A 19,622-nucleotide genomic window follows, 5' to 3' on the forward strand; every position below is an offset into this window, starting at 1 on the left:
TTTGATAAATAAATGAAAGAGGAGTTCCCGTCGTGGCGCAGTGGTTAACGAATCCGACTAGGAACCATGAGGTTGCGGGTTCGGTCCCTGCCCTTGCTCAGTGGGTTAACGATCTGGCGTTGCCCTGAGCTGTGGTGTAGGTTGCAGACACGGCTCGGATCCCGCGTTGCTGTGGCTCTGGCGTAGGCCAGTGGCTACAGCTCCGATTCAACCCCTAGCCTGGGAACCTCCATATGCCGCGGGAGCGGCCCAAGAAATAGCAATAATAATAACAACAACAAAAAAGACAAAAGACAAAAAAAAAAAAAAAAAAAAAAAAAAAGAAAGAGAAGCTATCATCTAGGCTATCAGCACCATGCTAGGAATTCTGACGGCCCTCACTACTGGGGGAGAAGGAAGCCACTATGCCATGTGGTTTCCAAGCTTGGTGAGCATCCAAATATCCTAGAGAATTAAAATAAACAAAATGCCCCACTTCAGACCTGAACCAGAACCTCAAGGCTGGGACCTGAGTATGTGTCATTATTTTAAAATACTGTTGAAATTCTAATCATGTGCAACCAGATCAACTGGGAGCCACTCCTTTGTCTTGCTTATCCCTCCTGTCACCACCACCCTGGACACCACACCTGGGATCCCTGAAGGAGCATTTCCAAGGAAGGATCTTGCTTACTCTGATTTTTCCTTCCATCTGGGTGTCTTACATTCCTGTGGCCTCCAACTCAAGCCTAGGTGCTTGAGCAGGAAAAAGGAAGAGAGCAAAGCAGGACATTTGGAGATCCAGAAGGAGGGAAAGGGAGAAAAAGAGAGACAGAGAGAGACTGAGGAGGAAAAAAGGATCGAGGGGCAAGAATAATCAGCCTTTTTAACATTCCAAAATAGCATTGTGCTTCTGTAAACTGCGGTTGCAGCTGGATTGCTGAGGCTTTGTACATCCTGGGCTCCATCAGGCAAATGTGGGCATATCTGGACAGCAGCTAGACAAATCCACCAAGAGCCTGCATCTTGAGGTTAAAAAAAACCATCATAAAGGAAGAGGTAGTGGGCATGAAGACCCTCGCTCCAGGTAGCAGTTGTCACTCTAATCACAGCTGTGTAGTGAGTACTGTGTGCTCTGCACCATGATGGTCCGCGACGGAAAGAGGCCAACTTCAATCCAGTCACATGTGTCACTCACGAGCCCTATGAACTAGTTCTCTTCCATTTACCCTTTGTTCTAGACTTTCGGACGACAACAAAGGAAAGGGTGGAGGAGAAAAAACTCACAATGAACTGGCGGCGCATGGCTTCACTGTTTCGAGAATGTGTGTGGACATGAGGGTAAGTGGCCCCCTTGCAGGGGCGGCTTCATTGTGGAGTATGTTGGCGTGTGGACCAGAGGGTGGTCTATCACCCAGGTACGGTGAGAGGACATCAGTGGAATAACTGGTCTGGAATTAGAAAAAATAACTGTAGATGCTTCTGAGCAGCCAGGAATGCTGCATTTAGAAGCTCATGATGTACACTATTAGATTCTTGCTGTGGATTGTAGGAGGCATTTGCGAGGCCATGGAGTTACCGACATTCTGCAGTGGGGACTGAACACCATATGTCTCAGGCAATAGATGCCCCAAAGCAAGACACAAGGAAACATGACTTACAGGGAGATGCTGGGGGAAAGATACAGGCAATCCAGACAGCCCTCAGCATCTGTGGCATCCATGGATTCAACTTATTGCAAATGGAACCCTAGTTGGCTGAAATTGTGGATAAGGAGGGCTAACTGTACATTTTATATAAGATACTTGAGCATCTGTGGGTTTTGGTATCCACAAGGAAGTCCTAGAACCAATCCTCCACATAGAACAAGAGGGGATATAATTGTGTGTGTGTGTGTGTATATAATTTACATGCAGTATATATACTTTTCTTGAATTTATTAGCTAGCAATAAATAAATTAAAACACTAACAGAAAATTTTCTTTGTCCCTTGGGTTGAAGTAGAGTCATAGAGAATATAGTTCACATCATTTACAAATAAGATTAAAATAATAATGGGATAATTTGGGAAGTGCAGAAATTTGGGAGGAGAAATTAGTCATATTTGAATCAGAACTGGTGAAACCTTTTGCCTTGATTAATGAATGAAGTCACTATGTCCCCAAGGCTTTCTATCCACTGATAATAGGAAATCAAAGCTTTAACATACCATATACTTTTATTGGCTGAGGCTTTCTAAAGTAAATAGGTGTGTCTGGTGAAATGATGGTCCATTTTCTTTTGGGGTGAGCTACCCACTATCCAGTGTCATTTCTGAGTTAAACCATAGCTTAAAAGAGGAAAAGAAATTTCTCTGATATGCAAGTCTTTTAAGGCTGGACAGAAGGCTTTTTGCCTAGAGGGGTTGGCTCTCGTGCTGTGATTTGCAGAAGATCCTCTACGGCTTTGCTGACTTGCTCCAGAGCACCAAGTGTGACAAAGTGGAGCCTTGATGGCTTCAGCAAGTAGAAGCCTGACTGCTGCCTGGTAGAGGATGACTGTGCTTCCCCCCAGGCCCTTTGTCGGTTCCTCCCACTGCACTTATAGGCAAGGAGGGGCTCCTGAACTAGAGCCTGTATTCTGGGCTCTGCCTTAAAAAAAAAAAAAAGATCAGAAACTGCCAAAGAAAGTTAGGTTCTACTTAAGAGTAAAGAGCCCCTCGGAATGTATGGAACACAATTAATATTCCTACCAGAGTACAAAGCTCCCTTAAGCCCCTATCCTCACCCCTGCTTCCCAAACACACACATTCACATTCAAAATTTACATCCAGATATTTAGGTCACACTCATATTTTAAAATAAAAAGGGCACATTTTTACATTTTATCTTCTGAAACCTCTAAGGAGCAAAAAACAATGACTTCACTACATTCGGCACCAGCACAGTTATTTCCAGTTATGGTTTGCACATAAAATATATTTAAGGATGATAAATTGTGAAAACTGCTAAACACACACATATGCTTAAAGGATAAAATCTGTTTGATTTTTGCATGCTGTGTTTGTCTGGTTAAAAGAGAGCTGTGAGTCATTTTGGTATCGAAGAAGGACAGTCGCTAAACAGAATTTTTAAAAGAGTTTCCCCCTTTTTTTTTTTTTTTCAATTTGGTCTATAATCTTACCCAGAGTGAAGATTACAGATCTTTTATCTTCTTTGATCTACTTTTGCAGCAACTTACAATACGAACTTAGAAATAACTTGTCAGTAGAATTAACAGGTTCCTCAGCTTTTCCTAGTTTACTACTGTTAAATTGTTCAGCTACATAAAACTCTGCCTTAGAGAAAAAAATCACTTAAAACACAAATTAAATCATAGGTCCCAGCTACCCCACACATTAGGAATATTTCTTTTCTTCTTAAAAAATAAGAAGTTTTAAGTTCCCACATGATAGAATTACTAATATTTCAAACATTTTTTTACAAAGAAAAGCAACTCACCTATTTGAAGAGTATTTCCTTGTAAGTGACTGGTAGAAACAAGCATACAAATCTACATTTTGTTCAGCTCTTCATTATTTCATTAAAAAAAAACAGCCTCAGGTGAGAGCTGGAAGCAAAAGACCTTCCATTTCCCCCAAGAGGGGAGGACAGAGCTTGGCCCTGTGTCCAGAAGCCTCATCACATGCCGCACCAGCTGCTTGCTGCCTACTGTTTTTCAGCAAGAGTGACCTCCAATACCTTTTATTTAGCATTGCAATGCACTCTTAAAGGCCTACACGGAACACATCACGTGCCAAGCCAACACCTTAAGAGGGTGGGAAGCTTTTCAACCAGGAAGACGTGCTGAAAATATTTAGCAGTCAGCTTAACTGCATGTAAGCAAAGCCTTGCCTGTTTTTCACAAAACAATCCAACAACATTTGAGTCAAGGTGAACTGATTTACACAGTTCTCAACTGGGAACCACCTGGAACTATGGCTCTATTGCCCCCAAAGTTTCCTTTCCACCTTAAGTTTACATTCTGGCCAAACTCCATCAGAAAGGCTGCCCTCCATATTTTTGATGATGGTAATATATTTTTTTCCTCTGTTTCAAAATTTAGTTTTTCTCCACTCTCTGCTCATCTCATCTGCACCTATTTACTTGTTACATCCCATCTCTCCTGACACACAAGCTCTCCAAGGAAGGAGTAGTTTCAATTTAAATGTATCTTCCTGACCAGGGCATAGACCAGGCTCTCGGAGGGACTGTCAATAATTACTTCCCACCATTTAATCCATCACTCACCAGGTCCACTTCCCGGGACCTGTGCAGTTGGATAGAAGCTGGATTTCAAATGAGCCCAATTTCATGGTTTCATAAGGACTTTGTCCCTAGGAGAGCTCAGTCTTGTTTCCTTTGTCACTAGCTGAAATGAAATTCTAAGAACAAACATTACACAAAATAGGCTGCTGGCCTCTCCTATCAGATAATTAGTGAACTGTCAGGTGACCTGAGTTTAACTCACCCTCTCTGTCCTGGAGTTTGAGGTTTTGAAGGCTCCTTTCTGGATTTCCTGAATGAGAACAGGGAAGCCAATGATGATCTGAAGCTTAGCCGAAAAGGAATGGATGTTGGGTTTCTTTGATTAGGTGTATTTTTAGATCTTGATGTTTGTAATTCCATGGGATCTGAAAGAAAATTGTAAAAATTTTACGTGATTCACACTGAGGTATATGGAATGATTGGCCATCGGGGACCTGCTGTATAGCACAGAGAACTCTACCCAGTATTCTGTGATAATTGATGGGGGAAAAGAAACTGAGAGAGAATGGATATGTGTAAATGTATGACTGGGTCACTTTCATGTACGGCAGAAATGATCACAGCCTTGCAAATTAACTACACTTCAATAAAACTTAAAGATCATCAAGAATTTATTTGCATAATTAAAATATTTCCAGATAGGTATATCTTATTGAACTATGCAGTCTAGAAACACAGCAGGCATCCCTAGAGGAAGCCTCAGGAACCAGGGGAAGAAAATCCTCCCAAACAGCAGGGAGTCTTTCGACCTGCACTGTGGACTGCAGCTCTGTATAACCTCCCTCCCCTCACCCCAGGGTGACACTGTCTCAATGTGTCTTCCCCAAGGCTATCCAAAACCCAAAGGTAAGGTGTTAGGGACCTCATTCAGTTCTCCTGTCCTGTCCTTCAGGAAAAAAAAAAAAAATTACATGTGCTTTAAACCCATAGTGATAGACTATGTAACTTTTCATATCAATGAAAATAAAGGAAAAGGAAATTAAGCCCTTTAGAGTACTCTTTTTTTTTTTTTTTTGTCTTTTTTTGCTTTTTATAGAGCCGCTCCTGCGACATATGGAGGTTCCCAGGCTAGGGGTCTAGTTGGAGCTGTAGCTGCTGGCCTACACCAAAACCACAGCAACTTGGAATCCGAGCGGCATCTGCAAACTATACCACAGCTCACAGCAATGCTGGAACCTTAACCCACTGAGCGAAGCCAGGGATTGAACCCGCAACCTCATGATTCCTAGTTGGATTTGTTAATCACTGAGCCAGGATAGGAACTCCTAGAGTATTCTTTATGACCATCAAAAACCTATCTCTTTGTATGTTTATTTGCTACATATATGGTTCATGTGTGGGTATGCATGTAATATAAATATGTATAATATATACATATAGATATTATACAGCTTTATATATGAGTATTAAAAATTCTAAGGCAAAATCAACACATACCAAGTCCATTATACTGTAATACTTTCACACATGCTGAGTTTATAAATGAGGAATTCAAGGTAAGGGGAAAGTCACCACGGCATATATGGGGTTAATCTAAAAATGTGAATTGTGAATTTTTTAGATAGATTTTTTTATTATGGGAATTGCAAAATATTGCCAAGATATAAATTGAGAAATATTGTTACATATTTCTTAATGTTACTAATGTTAGTAACATATAACAAAAGCAGTCAATGTAACTCTATCAGTAGAAAGATACTTTACATTGTTTTAGTATTTTAAATTTCCTTTTCTTTTGCCTTTTTTTTTTTTTTTTTTTTTTGCTTTTTAGGGCAGCACCTGAGGCATATGGAGGTTCCCAGGCTAGGGGTTGAATCAGAGCTACAACTGCCTGCCTAAGCCACAGCCACAGCAATATAGGATCTGAGCTGTGTCTGTGACCTACACCACAGCTCACTGCAATGCCAGATCCTTAACCCACTGAGCGAAGCCAGGGATTAAACCCGTAAACTCATGGTTCCTAGTCAGATTCGTTTCCACTGTGCCACAAAGGGAACTTCAGTATTTTAAATTTCTGATGTGCTCTGTTATTCTCAAATAGATCTGAGAAAGCAGGCTTTATTATCCTCATTTACATATTTAAAAAAAGTGATTGGTGAAGGTAAGAGATATACTGGTAGTCACAGAATTAGAATGCCCAAGGAAGGCAAACAAATGAGTTTGAACTCATTTATGAGGTTTAAGTTACCAAAGCATGGAGGGTGGCAGCTCCTTGACCACCCTCCCTCCCCCATTCCCTTTTTCCATTTCTCTCCCCTCCTGGTCTCCCCCACCTTCTGCATCACCATCCCATTTATTTCGGTGCTTACTGTGTTAGAGCTCAGTACTTTAGACACATAATTTTATTCAGTTCTCACAACCACCCTGTGAGGTAGGTATTATCATATCCATTTAAAGATGAGAAAATTGAGGCTTACAGAGAAGAAGTCACTTGTACAAAGTCACATGAACACTGATAGAAAACAGAATATAGAGAGACACAGAGCAGAGATTTGAATCCAGACCCCTTTTGATATCGATGCCCGTGTTCTTCACCACGACACTCTCTTGCCTGATTATAAAAACGTACCCCCAAGACATGACAGTGCATTTTCAGTTCGCACTTTTTATTGTGTGTTGTGTTATAAAACATTCGTCCTTTATGATTTTTTTTGGCTTTTTGCTATTTCTTTGGGCCGCTCCCGCGGCATATGGAGGTTCCCAGGCTAGGGGTCCAATCGGAGCTGTAGCCACTGGCCTACGCCAGAGCCACAGCAACTTGGGATCCGAGCCGCGTCTGCAACCTACACCACAGCTCACAGCAACCCCGGATCCTTAACCCACTGAGCAAGGGCAGGAACCGAACCCGCAACCTCATGATTCCTAGTCGGATTCATTAACACTGCGCCACGACGGGAACTCCTGTCCTTTATGATTTAAAAATACTGCTAGCAGTTCCCTTCGTGGCTTGGCAGTTAATGAACCTGACTAGGATCCATGAGGATGTGAACTCGGCTCGGATCCCGAGTTGCTGTGGCTGTGGTGTGAGCCGGCAGCCGTAGCTCCGATTCGACCCCGGGCCCAGGAACTTCCATAAATGGCAGCTGCGGCCCTAGAAGCAAATGTAATAATAATAATTAAAAATAAATAGATCAATAAATAAAAATACCCCTAAACACGAGTTGGTTACAGTGAAGATCCCACTGAGCCCTTATCCACATGAGGTGCCACAGGTCTCACCGTTTTCTGCCATCCCCTTCCTCAGCCTGTGTGTAAGTGGTTGTTTCAACATTTGGCTAACATCTCTTTCATTGCAAAACTTTTTTCTTTGAATTTCTTCAAACCATTCACCAGTCACTCCGTGAAGCCATCTGCTATCCCTCTTTGTCTTCTGCAGTTTGCTGAAATAAAACACAAATATCAAGACATACTTTAAATGTCTTCACATCAAGTGCAAACTCATGTGATGGGCCAAGTTTTACCAAGTGGAGGAGCTGCACACACTCTAAGTCCAAGGGGAAAACTGGCTCTGGCTGAAGTTTCCTTTTCACTGCTATGTATATATTTTGATTGTGTTCTCTAAATACAATGACAATCTAAAAGTCTTTGCTTGCAGTAGAAAAAAGCAAGTTGTTAGGATCTCATGGGTTGAGCATTGTACAAACCTGACCTAATAACACAACTGAATGATAGATATTTTAATGACATGGAGAAACTAGAACATTCTAGCTCTGATTAGTCACTCATTCATTAATTGGTTAGATGTTTACTGAGCAACATTTATGTAACAGGTCCCCCTCCCCACCCCAGTAGGCAATGGGGATTCCTTACTTGCCAATCAGTAGTCAAAGATAAAAGCTTTCATGCAATAAATTGCTGAATGTTTTGATCTTAGATAATGGAATTCTTTAAACACAAAAACACAAAGGCTGATGAATGAGGACACGGCTAATGCTCAGTAGTGAGGGACAGTGTTATATGAGATGCAGAGATAATGCCATCCAAAGCACTTCCAGAATGCCATAACTGAAATTCTGCCATTATTTCTTTTTTCTTCTCCCCTGCCCTCTCCTGCTTAGTCTTTTTTTCAAACGAAAATGCTGCTCTACTAAGTCCTTAGTTAAATCATCAGTGGTGAGTTTTTTTTTTTTTTTTTTTTTTTTGTTGTTGTTTTTTTTAAGCAGATCAATTTGCTCCATTTGTTTGAAAATGAGAGAAGTTTATTCCAGGGGGAGACAGCCCTGGATTGAGGAAAATAGAGCAGAAAGGGGCATCTGAAGAATATAATAACAAATCTCATCAAGCTCTGATGAAAAAGCCAGGCTTGTTGTTGGGCCCCAAGCTCAGAAAGTTCTGCTGTTTTGGAAAGAATTTCTTGTGACTCTGCAGTGGCCCTTTATCCAAGGTCCTCTGTGAAGCACAAGTGTTGGAGACTTTGTATTACTAAGAAAGTAGTGAGTGAGACAGTTGCAGAGTGGCTAATCTGGGGTTAAAGGCAAAGAACTGTGATGGTTGCAAGTCAGGCTCCTGCTTGGGGCTATGATACTGTCATTTTATAAAATAATCGAGAGGCCATCCTGCCCAGACTTGAATTTTGAAAAGCATTAGGCAGCACTCATCATGTCTCATCCACATCATTTGCAATGGTGCCTCCTATTTTGCCACTGCCACCTGGTCACACCTGTCTCCATTGCTACCACTCTTGCTAACATTCTAAGAGACCACAAGTACCTGCTTCAAACCAGACTGGCTGCCTCCAACTTATTAACACCTGATTTCTTAATGTTCCACACTTGTACCTGACCTCTACTTTCTCACAACTCTCCCAAACTCTCAGACCCCAACAGTCAGCATCACCCCTCACCCACTTCTCAACACATTCCTCTCATTTCAGAGGACAGTTAAGCTACCTGACTTAGGAACTCTCTAACAAACATAACTGTTTTTTTCTAAAGGCTCGCTGTAACACAGACTCTCGTTTAAAATAATCACACTTCATTTAATTTCATCTCAAGCACTCATTCCACACTTGCATTCGTATCTATCACCACTTATTTCTCTTTAACATTCGGCCAATGAAGTCAGAAATCTATATCTCTATGTGATTACTCATACAGTGGAATTCTTCTCCAGGAAATATATCTTAAAGACATAACACCCCCAAAGTACATTAATTTAACTAAATGTGCAGTTGCTAAAAATGATCACACAGGCAATGTAACATACTGGGAAATGCAAGTGATATAACATGAAGCAGAAAAAGTGAAATACAACATTCTATCCAAGCATAGAGCCATGTGAAAATAATGCATCCGTGTGGACACACTAGAGGAAAAAAATCAAACACCTGTTCTCTTAGAGTAGAACAATTACAGGTATCAATACCACCCTTAGCTTTTTTAAAAATGTGTTTATTCAACAAGTACAATATGTGGACCTATTTTTTTTTTTCTATTTACTTGTGAATTTTTTTTTTTTTTTTTTTTTGTCTTTTTGCCTTTTCTTGGGCCATTCCCACAGCATATGGAGGTTCCCAGGCTAGGGGTCTAATCAGAGCTGTAGCTGCCAACCTATGCCAGGGCCACAGCAGCACAGGATCCGAGCCTCGTCTGCAACCTACACCACAGCTCACGGCAATGCCGGATCCTTAACCCACTGAGCAAGGCCGGGGATCGAACTTGCAACCTCATGGTTCCTAGTTGGATTCGTTAACCACTGAGCCACAACAGGAACTCTGAATTTTCATTTATACGATCATTTTTTCCCTTACAATTTTTCTTGAAGATAGAGAAAAAAAAAATCAGTTCTATTTTCACAATCCTAATGCAACCTGTATTACCGGTTGGGGTGTGAATTTTTTCCTCTGCATTTTTCACCTAATTGTAATAAAATTTATTAAAGATACATTTTGTGGAAGGCCTCCTACAGAGAAGATGCAGAATATAATGGCAAGCAGAGCAGGTATAGCTCCTGCCATAGAGAAATTACCGTCTAATGGGAGAAACAGATATGAGTCCAATAATGATACAAATATAAGATAACAAAGAGTGGTAAATACGCTCATTCAACACATGTTTGCACTCTGGGCAAAGCAGCAAACAAGTCTTTGCCCTCGTGGAATTCACATTTTGCTGGGGTAGGAGTAGGGGTAAAGAGATGCTATTAGAGCATCTAACACAGGCACCTGGATATGTGAGGCAGAAGAAAAGACTTCCCTAAGTAGAGGGCATATAGGAGTTCCCGTCATGGCTCAGTGGTTAACAAATCCAACTAGGAGCCATCAGGTTGCAGGTTTGATCCCTGGCCTTGCTCAGTGGGTTAAGGATCCGCATTGCTGTGAGCTGTGGTGTAGGTAGCAGACTCGGCTCTGTTCGCACGTTGCTGTGGCTCTGGTATAGGCCAGCGGCTACGGCTCCAATTAGACCCTAGCCTAGGGACCTCCATATGCCAAGGGTGTGGCCCTAGAAAAGACAAAAAAAGACCAAAAAAAAAAAAAGTAGAAGAAGAAGAAGATGGCATATAGCCTGAAGAGTGAAGGATGAAAGATGAAGAAAAAGGTTGTGGGTAGGTGGTTCTGGGAGAGCTTTCCAGGCAGAAGAGTGGCCGCTATAGAGCAAGTGCCCCCAAGGAAAGAAGCAAGGAACTGAAATAAGGTCAGCCTGGCTGGAACATGGAGATGGAGAAAAAGACTAACTGACAGCAAAAGCAGAAAAGCAGCTGCTAGATCATGCGATATGTAGAGATGGGTTAAGCAGTTGCTCTTTAGTCCAGGAGCAATGAGACAGCACTGACGACTTGGCATGGACACATCAGATTTGCACTTCAGATTTGCACTTTCAAAAGATCATCCTAGAGTAAAAAGCTTCTGCACAGCAAAGGCAATCCACAAAATGCAAAGGCAACATACTGAATGGGAGAAAATATTTGCAAATCATATTATCTGATAAAGGGTTAATTACCAAAATATATAAAGAACTCGAAAACTATAGCAAAAAAACATTCTGATTAAAACAGGGGAAAAGGATCTGAATAGACATTTTTCCAAAGAAGACATACAGATGGCCAACAGGCATGTGAAAAGATGCTCAATACCACCAATTATCAGGAAAATGCAAATTACAATGGGATAGTACTTCATACCTGTCAGAATGACTATTATCAAAAAGACAAGGAGTTCCCATTGTGGCTCAGCGATTAACGAATCTGATTAGCATCCATGAGGATGCAGGTTCAATCCCTGGCCTCGTTTAGTGGGTTAAGGATCCCTCTGCCATTGCCATGAGCCGTGGTGTAGGTCGAAGACTTGGCTCAGATCCTGTGTTGCTGTGGCTATGGCATAGGCCAGCAGCTACAACTCTGATTTGACTCCTAGCCTGGGAACTTACATATGCTGTAAGTGTGGCCTTAAAAAACAAAAAAACTAAAACAAACAAAAAAAGACAAGAAATAACAAGTGTTGGCAAAGACACTTGGAGAAAAGGGAACCTTCAAGCACTGTTAATAGGAATGTAACTTGGTCCAACCACTATGGGAAACAGTATAGAGAGTCCTCAAAAAGTTAAAAATAGATCTACCATGTGATCCAGCAATTCCACATGGTATTTGGAATTTATTTTGAGTATTTATCTGAAGAAAATGAAAATATTAATTTGAAAAGATATGTGCCCTCTTATATTCACTGCAGTATTATTTTCAATAGCCAAGATATGGAAACAACCTAAGTGTACATCAATGAATGAAGGGATACAATATACAATATATATAATGGAATGCTATTCAGCCATAAAAAAGAATAAAATCTTGTCATTTGCGACAATACGGATGGACCTTGAGAGCATTATGCTTAGTGAAATAAGTCAGACAGAGAAAGATAAATATTATATGACCTCGTTTATATGTGAAATTTAACAACAAAAAATAAGCTGATAGATAAAGAGAACAGATGGGTGACTGCCAGAGGTGAGGAGTGATGGGGATGGAGCAAATGAGTGAAGGTCAAAAGGTGCAGAATTCCAGGTATAAAATAATTAAGTCATGGAGATGTAAGGTACAGCATGATGACCATAGTCGATAATACTGTACTGAGTATTTCAAAACTGCTAAGAGAGTAGAGATTAACAGTGCTCATTACAAGAAAAAAAATTTGTAACTGTGTGGTGAGCTGTTAAGTAGAATTATCATGGTGATCATTTCCATATATACACAAATACTGAATTATTATGTTGTACACATGAAACTCATGTTGTAAAATAATTCAAAAGTATTAAAATTAAAGAATAATATAAATTATACCTCAAAAAAAATTTTTTTAAAAAGATTACCCTAGAAGGGATCAAGATGGCAGAGGAGTAAGAAGTGGCGCTCACCTTCTCCCACAAACACATCAAAAAAACCCCTCTATGTGTAGAATAATTTGCACAGAACATCTACTGAATACTGGAAGAAGACCATAAACCTACAAAAAGTACAAGAAACTCTCCACATAACTGGGTAGAACAAAAGGAAAAAAAAAAAGAGAGAGAGAGAGAGAGAAACGATTACCCCAGCAGCAGGTGGAGAAAAGATTTTTTTTTAAAATCTTTTTAGGACCACACCTATGGCATATGGAGGTTTCTAGGCTAGAGGGTCCAATCGGAGCTGTAGCCGCCAGCCACAGCCACAGCCACACAGGATCCAAGCCACGTCTGTGACCTACACCACAGCTCAAGGCAATGCCAGATCCTTAACCCACTGAGGCCAGGGGTCAAGCCCATGTTCTCACGGATGCTAGTCGGGTTCACTAACCACTGAGCCACAATGGGAACTCCTGAGAAAAGATTCTAATAGGAAACAGGAGAGAGTAGTCAGAGTACTCACGTGGTCTAGAAGAGAGAGGTGTTTGTTTGGACCAAACACCAAACAAATGGAAGAAAAGTAGAAAGCATTCATAGCTACTTAGTGGGTAAAACTGTCTACCAAGTGATAGAAAGGTGAGGGTCAGAGACCTGTCAAGGAAGGTTCCTCAATCTCTAATTTCCAAGGTGCACAGATGTCATGCATTCAGATAAGGCATATATTACCTTCAAAAATTGTAAGTAAAACGCCTTCAATGTTACTCATCATTAGAACAATCACTAAATACTTGCATAATCTTCAAACTACTATGATTTCCATAATTTATCGACTATTCCTTTGATGCAGAACATTGTAACTTTCCCTTATAAATATTGCTGAAATGAACATCACTGCACTTTTTTTTTTTTTTTGGTCTCTTTATAGCCACACCTGTAGTATGGAAGTTCCCAGGCTAGGGTTCGAATTGGAGCTGCAGCTGCCAGCCTACGCCACAGCAAGGTGAGATCTGAGCCATGTCTGTGACCTACAGCACAGCTCATGGCAACACTGGATCCTTAACCCACCGGGCAGGGACAGGGATTGAACACATGTCTTCTTGGATACTAGCCGAGTTCCTTACCGCTGAGCCACAACAGGAACTCCTCACTGCACATTTTCTATTTTTACTGTGCCCCCGACAGAGGCTGAAGTAGAATTATTGGATCAAAGAGTCAGAATATTTTTGTGATTCTTTATACAATTACCAAAATACTTCTCACACTGGCTGTAGCAATACAACCAGTCATGCTAGCAATGTACAAGATTGCTAGTGGGCATCCTTGGAAGACTAAATATTATTTTGCGTATCTTTATTTTTGAATATAATGCTTTCAAGACATCGTGTTTATAATTGTGGGCAGTTGTTTTCTCTTTTAAGAATTTTTGTTTTCTTTTCTTAAAAAATATACTAAATGTCTTTGATAAGAAGGGAAGTTTGAATGCTTTTCCATGTCTGTTTACTAATTATATTTTGTGTTTTGGCAGTTGTACATATTATCAATTTATAAATCAATGCCTCAGAGTTTTTCATGGGAATATGGCATGTTTAACAAAAATATGAACTCACAATTTTTCGTATTTGCTCTAGTTGTTTCCCCCTGGTTTCCTTTATTATGATTAAATTTTGAATGTTGAGTCAGAGCAACCTCATTCTGACAAGGTTTGGAGATGGTAAAACAAAATCAATCTGTAGTTTTTGCTAATATTTATCTCCTGAAGACAATGAAAAATGAAATGCGCGTAGTGGTTATACATAGATACATGAAAGGGCAAGATTTTTGAGAAATTCAGTGGCTTTTAATGCAGAAGTATTCCAAAGTTGTCAGGAAAGTGGGTGAATATGCACAGCCAAGAGTGAGAAAATTCAAGAGTTAAGGTAGTGAAAAATTGCATTGTGTTTACTTATTAAAGAAGTGAACACAAATAGTTCTAGCCCTTGAAGCAAGGATAACCCAGGAAAGTAAACTGAATGACATAAAGTCTGAATACTCTGGGTATCAATAACTTCCTCCTTAATCTTATTTACCCATAAGCCCTATATACTATAAAATAAATACAATCTGTACACTTCTAATGTTTTGCTGAGCTTCTTCTACTAAAAGAAGCACAACAATTATAAAACCAGTGGTTTAGAATCAACTATTTACTTTAAAAATAAAATATCAAGTTAGTTTAACACTAGCAAAAAAATAAAAAAATAAATAAATAAATAAATAAATCTGAACACAAAGCAGGGGTGTCTTGATGTGTGAAACTTAAAAAGACTGGCCTCAGTCAGAAAGAGAACATTTGCTTGCAGGTGCAATTCAAGCAAGTTCATGGGTGGCCTGCAAGGGGTCTTCCTCATCCATTTTGGTTTGTTATATACAGCTTGTCATTTAGAGCATACAATCTACTTTATGCCCATGAGAATAACCTCAGGGTTACAAAGGACATGCACATAGACAAATCACCAGTGCATAGCTCATTTGCTTCATTAGCACAGCTTGACTCAACATATCACGAGGGACTGCTGTCTACACTTGTAACTTGTTCTATCCCCAGGCTGATTAACTTGAATAAACTAAATCAGGTCTTTTCTTGTTGAGCCTTCGTCCCAGCCCTCCGCTCCAAGTCAAAATGATCTTTCTTGGAGTTTCCGTCGTGGCTCAGTGGTTAATGAATCCGACTATGAACGATGAGATTGTGGGTTCAATCCCTGGCCTCAATTAGCGGGTTGGGGATCCGGTGTTGCCGTGAGCTGTGGTGCAGGTCAAAGAGGCGACTCGATTCCATGTGGCTATGGCTCTGGTGTAGGCCAGCAGCTACAGCTCCAATCAGATCCCTAGCCTGGGAACCCCCATATGCCTCAGGTGCAGCCCTAAAAAAAAGACAAAAGACCAAAAAAAAAAAAAAAAAAGCTATTTCTTCATTTGCAGAGATCTCAGTTTGCCATGCGCTGCTTTTGATTCCTTTCTAGTCTGTCCTCGGAGGTTCCTCCTGAGCTAAATTTCTTTTCCTTTATTTTCCATCCTTGAGTAATGAACCCATCTCCCCTCTCCTCTTCTTTGTCCTCCACCACTGTGCCCTTGCTCACCTTTGCTGCTCACTTTTCTTTGTCCACCTTTATTCTGAGCAGGTCTTTGTCCTCCTCTCTTTTTTCATGACTAATTAATTATGTACTAACTATGAGAATGTGCTCAGTAAATGATACATAGTTGTCTCTTTATCGTCCCGTCTTTGGCCCCACTTGTCTGCTTGCAGGGGACCAAATCCTGGCCTGTTCTTGAGTTGCCCTCAGATAGTAGAAAGAGCACTGGATGAGGTTCCAGTTCTCGTTGGGTGATCTTGGCCAAATATTTAAGTTGCTTGGCTTTGTTTTCCTCGTTTGTTAAAAAGAGAGTTAAATGACTGGTAGATGGTTTACAAAGCAGGCCTCCATGATGCTTCTCATTGCAGAAGGTACACTCTGCAGAGTGAATTTGTCCCTCCTCCACCCCCCTCTTGAATCTGGGCTAGGCTTGTGCTTGCCTAGACCAACTGAAGGTGATAAAGTGACATTGTGGGACTTCTGAGCCCAGGCCTCAAGAAGACTTGCAGCTTCTGCTCTCTCCCTCTCTGAATCTTGATTCTCTGGTCTGAAGAAGCCCAGGCTAGCCTCCTGGAGAGTGTGTTCATGCGCAGAGAGGGGCCCAGTGGAGCATTATCACCAACTGCCAGACGCGTCTTAGACCATCTGGACACCATCCACCTGCCAGATGCCTGGAGCCAGGTGAGTGATCCCAGGTGAGAGGAGGAGAACCACCCAGCTGAGCCCAGCACAAATGACTGGGAATTGTGAGCTAAGAAGCAGAAGTCATTTTAAGCCTTTAATCTTTGGGATGGTTTGTTATGCACAATTTTAAAAAATGCACACAGATGAGAATATCTGGAAGATATCTTCTGGCTTGAAATGTACGGTCAAAAGATTCATCATTCTCACATCAGAATTAAATCATTGAGCAATCTTATAAAAACTGAAAAAGGGCTTAAAGCATCATCAGGTCCATCTCCCTGTCTTCAGGTAAAATAATAGCAATAACAAATAGTCAGGGCGGATGCTCCGTAGCTCCAGGGATTGCGCAGCCATAATCCTCACAACGCTGCACAGGTGCCACTGTCCTCACTTACAGAGACCAGCAGGCTGGAGCTGGAGAACGGGGACAGCAACTCAGGGCTCATTCTAAAGCCCATGGCCAGTGACTTTTGCCAGTTAAAAAGGTGGCCATGATTATCCAAATGTGATTGAGGAGAGAGCCGTCAGACAAAAGTTGAAAGCAAACAAGTCCCCCAGCCCAGGAAACAGGAATTACAGCTTCCATTTTCTTATCAGAAAAATCTCTAATTTCTCACAACAGTTGCCTGATCAGCTCCCCTTGCAGAGGGCACCCATTCCTCTACTGCTGTTCTCACCTCCCTTTTCATCTCAACTTCCTTTTTTTGCCTCCACTTTTCTCATTTCCTTGGCTGCGGTATGCTTATCAGTTTGCGCTTTCACAGTACATGACCCATACATGACCCATCTTAATATATCCTATTCCGCCTTCTAGGCAGCCAAACATCCTGATCTCTATTAATCCTCTGCGCTCGGCTTCAAGGACTTGCCACATTTTCCCCAACACCCCATCCTAACCTAGTCTTACAGGTTCAGTTATCAGCAAACACTAGAATGAGCTGTTCAATTACACTGACTCCAGTAAAGGTAGATTTTGTCGCTTGAATTGTAGGAGAGCAAAGCAGCATTAAAGATTTCCTCTGACACAGGAATTCAAACAAATTTTGGGTTTCTATTGCCTAGCAACCACAACACACAGAAAAGCACAAACGGGGCGGGGACCATGTCCAAGTCAGAGCCCAAACATTGAGTTAATATCAGGGAGGGTGCAGGATTGGTCTGTCCACGCAAGGGTCTTTCAAACCCTGAAATCCCAAACCACCATCTTGGCAAATTATTGCCCTTTGTTTTCCTTCTCCAGACAGATGATACTCCCAGGTCCAGATTTCTTATCACTCATGCTTTAGGGAAAGCTTTAGGACAACTCTTGGGAGCTCTCAGCCAAGAAGAGGCAGAGTAAAGAATGCGAAAGCCTTTGTTCAGTGGCTGTACCAGCAGCTTTACAGTCTGGGGCCTGCCCTCTCCTCTCCCTGTTTGCTCTTTTGGAAAGATTGTTTTTTGACAGCCAATGCCCCTGATGCAAGAACCTGTTTTGTTGCGTCTGCCCACAGCCAAGACTGGGGAAGGAGCAGGGATTAGAAAAAAAATAAGCAGGTGTATTGAAAAAATGTGTTCTTTTGATTATAGTAAAATTAAACCATGGAAGGAAGACTGGAGGAGGGAAAGCTCAGATAATAAGGAAAAGTGATAAAGCCAACAATAGACAACCAAAACAATAAAGCTTTATTTTTTTATTTTTATTTTTTTGTCTTTTTGTCTTTTCTAGGGCTGCTTCCAGCGGCATATGGAGGTTCCAAGGCTAGGGGTCTGACTGGAGCTGTAGCCACCAGCCTAGACTAGAGCCACAGCAACGTCAGATCCGAGGCACATCTGTGACCTACATCACAGCTCACGCCAATGCTGGATCCTTAACCCACTGAGTGAGGCCAGGGATTGAACCCTCAACCTCATGGTTCCTAGTCGGATTTGTTAACCACTGAGCCACGAAGGGAACCCCAAAACAATAAACTTTTAGAACTCAAAGAGTCGCAGCAAATAATGGCACCAGCATTCAATCCAAGCTAGATAGTAAAGCCTGTTTAATATCTCTGGATGGCTGTGATTGAATTTGTCCAACCTAGAATAAAAGACAACATTTTCTCTATTTTTTCAAACTGACCAGTGTAATATTTTTGGATGTTTATTTTCATTTGATACAGTCACAACAAAATGAAAAGTAATTAACCTAAATAACATGAAGCATGTGTAATTCCTGTACTGGTTCAGATCATAGAAAGTCATTTCTTACTGATTAGTCACCGTAGGAAGGTTCCTATAGAAAAGACAAGCTGTCTACACGGAAGCTAAAGAGTTTAAGTGCCAGCCGCTCATCTGGCCTCAGGGCTTTGTCTTCCTAGATTGGTCTTATCTCTTTCTCAGTCTATTGATACATTTTACCCAAACCACCTGGAAGAGGATCCAGTGTCCCCTCTGTATTTGCCAAACTGTCCTGAATCTTGTCTTGTACCCAGGTGTTCTGCCAGCTATCAGCTTCCTGAAGACAAGTATCCTGTCTCCTTGCTCTTGGTCCCCTGGGCCTGGCGTCTTTGACCTGGGTCAGTCAGTATATATTTGCTGAACTCTTGGGGATAATGAACATTCACCATTGTGAAGCAACTCAGTCAACATTTCACATTCAGGAGTTCCCACTGTGGCGCAGTGGAAAAGAATCTGACTAGTGTCCATGAGGATGCAGGTTCAATCCCTGGCCTCACTTAGTAGTTCGGGGATCCAGCATTGCTGTGAGATACAGTGTAGGTCACAGACACAGTTCGGATCCCATGTTGCTGTGGCCGGCAGCTATAGCTCTCATTCAACCCCTAGCCTGGGAACTTCCATAAGCCACATGTATGGCCCTAAAAAGCAAAAAAAAAAAAAAAAAAAAAAAAAAAAAAAAAAAAATTGACATACATGAGCGAGGGGGTCCTGCACACACACAAAATCATGTGTGTAAAAAGTAATTTTTCTACAGGCATAATACTGGAAGGCTAGTCATAGTTAAGATTTATACAGTGCTGGGAGTTCCCATTGTGGCTTAGTGGGTTACAAAGCTGACTAGTATCCATGCAATGCAGGTTCAATCCCTGGCCTTGCTCAGTGGGTTAAGGATCCTGCATTGCCATGGCCGTGGTGTAGGCCAGCAGCTCCAGCTCTGACTCAACCCATAGCCCGGGAACTTCCATATGCCACAAGTTCAGCCCTTAAAGAGAAAATTAGTTGAATCAGTGAGTGAATAGTTACTTTCTGAAGTTAGACTGGAATAAGGTTTAATA

The 19,622-nt window shown here is 41.3% G+C and overlaps 1 protein-coding gene across 5 annotated transcripts in view; it reads right to left on the reverse strand.

Moving 5' to 3' along the window:
• The window catches only part of EXPH5 (exophilin 5), an 86,656-nt gene that overhangs the window by 27,292 nt on the left and 39,742 nt on the right, over window positions 1-19,622 (reverse strand). For 4 of the 5 annotated variants that reach the window (XM_084974207.1, NM_001444326.1, NM_001445430.1 and 1 more), the window contains 2 exon segments: window positions 7,485-7,645; window positions 4,468-4,630 (listed from right to left, as the gene is read on the reverse strand). In XM_084974207.1, coding sequence (XP_084830333.1) covers window positions 4,468-4,630; window positions 7,485-7,645 — 324 coding nt within the window. 5 annotated transcript variants of the gene reach the window in all.

Source organism: Sus scrofa, chromosome 9 (genome assembly GCF_054392235.1).
Source record: "Sus scrofa isolate SSC_HxYL_T2T_F1_AM1 chromosome 9, Sscrofa_HxYL_maternal_Yorkshire_Landrace_v2.0, whole genome shotgun sequence".
In the NCBI taxonomy this organism is placed as follows: Eukaryota; Metazoa; Chordata; class Mammalia; order Artiodactyla; family Suidae; genus Sus; species Sus scrofa.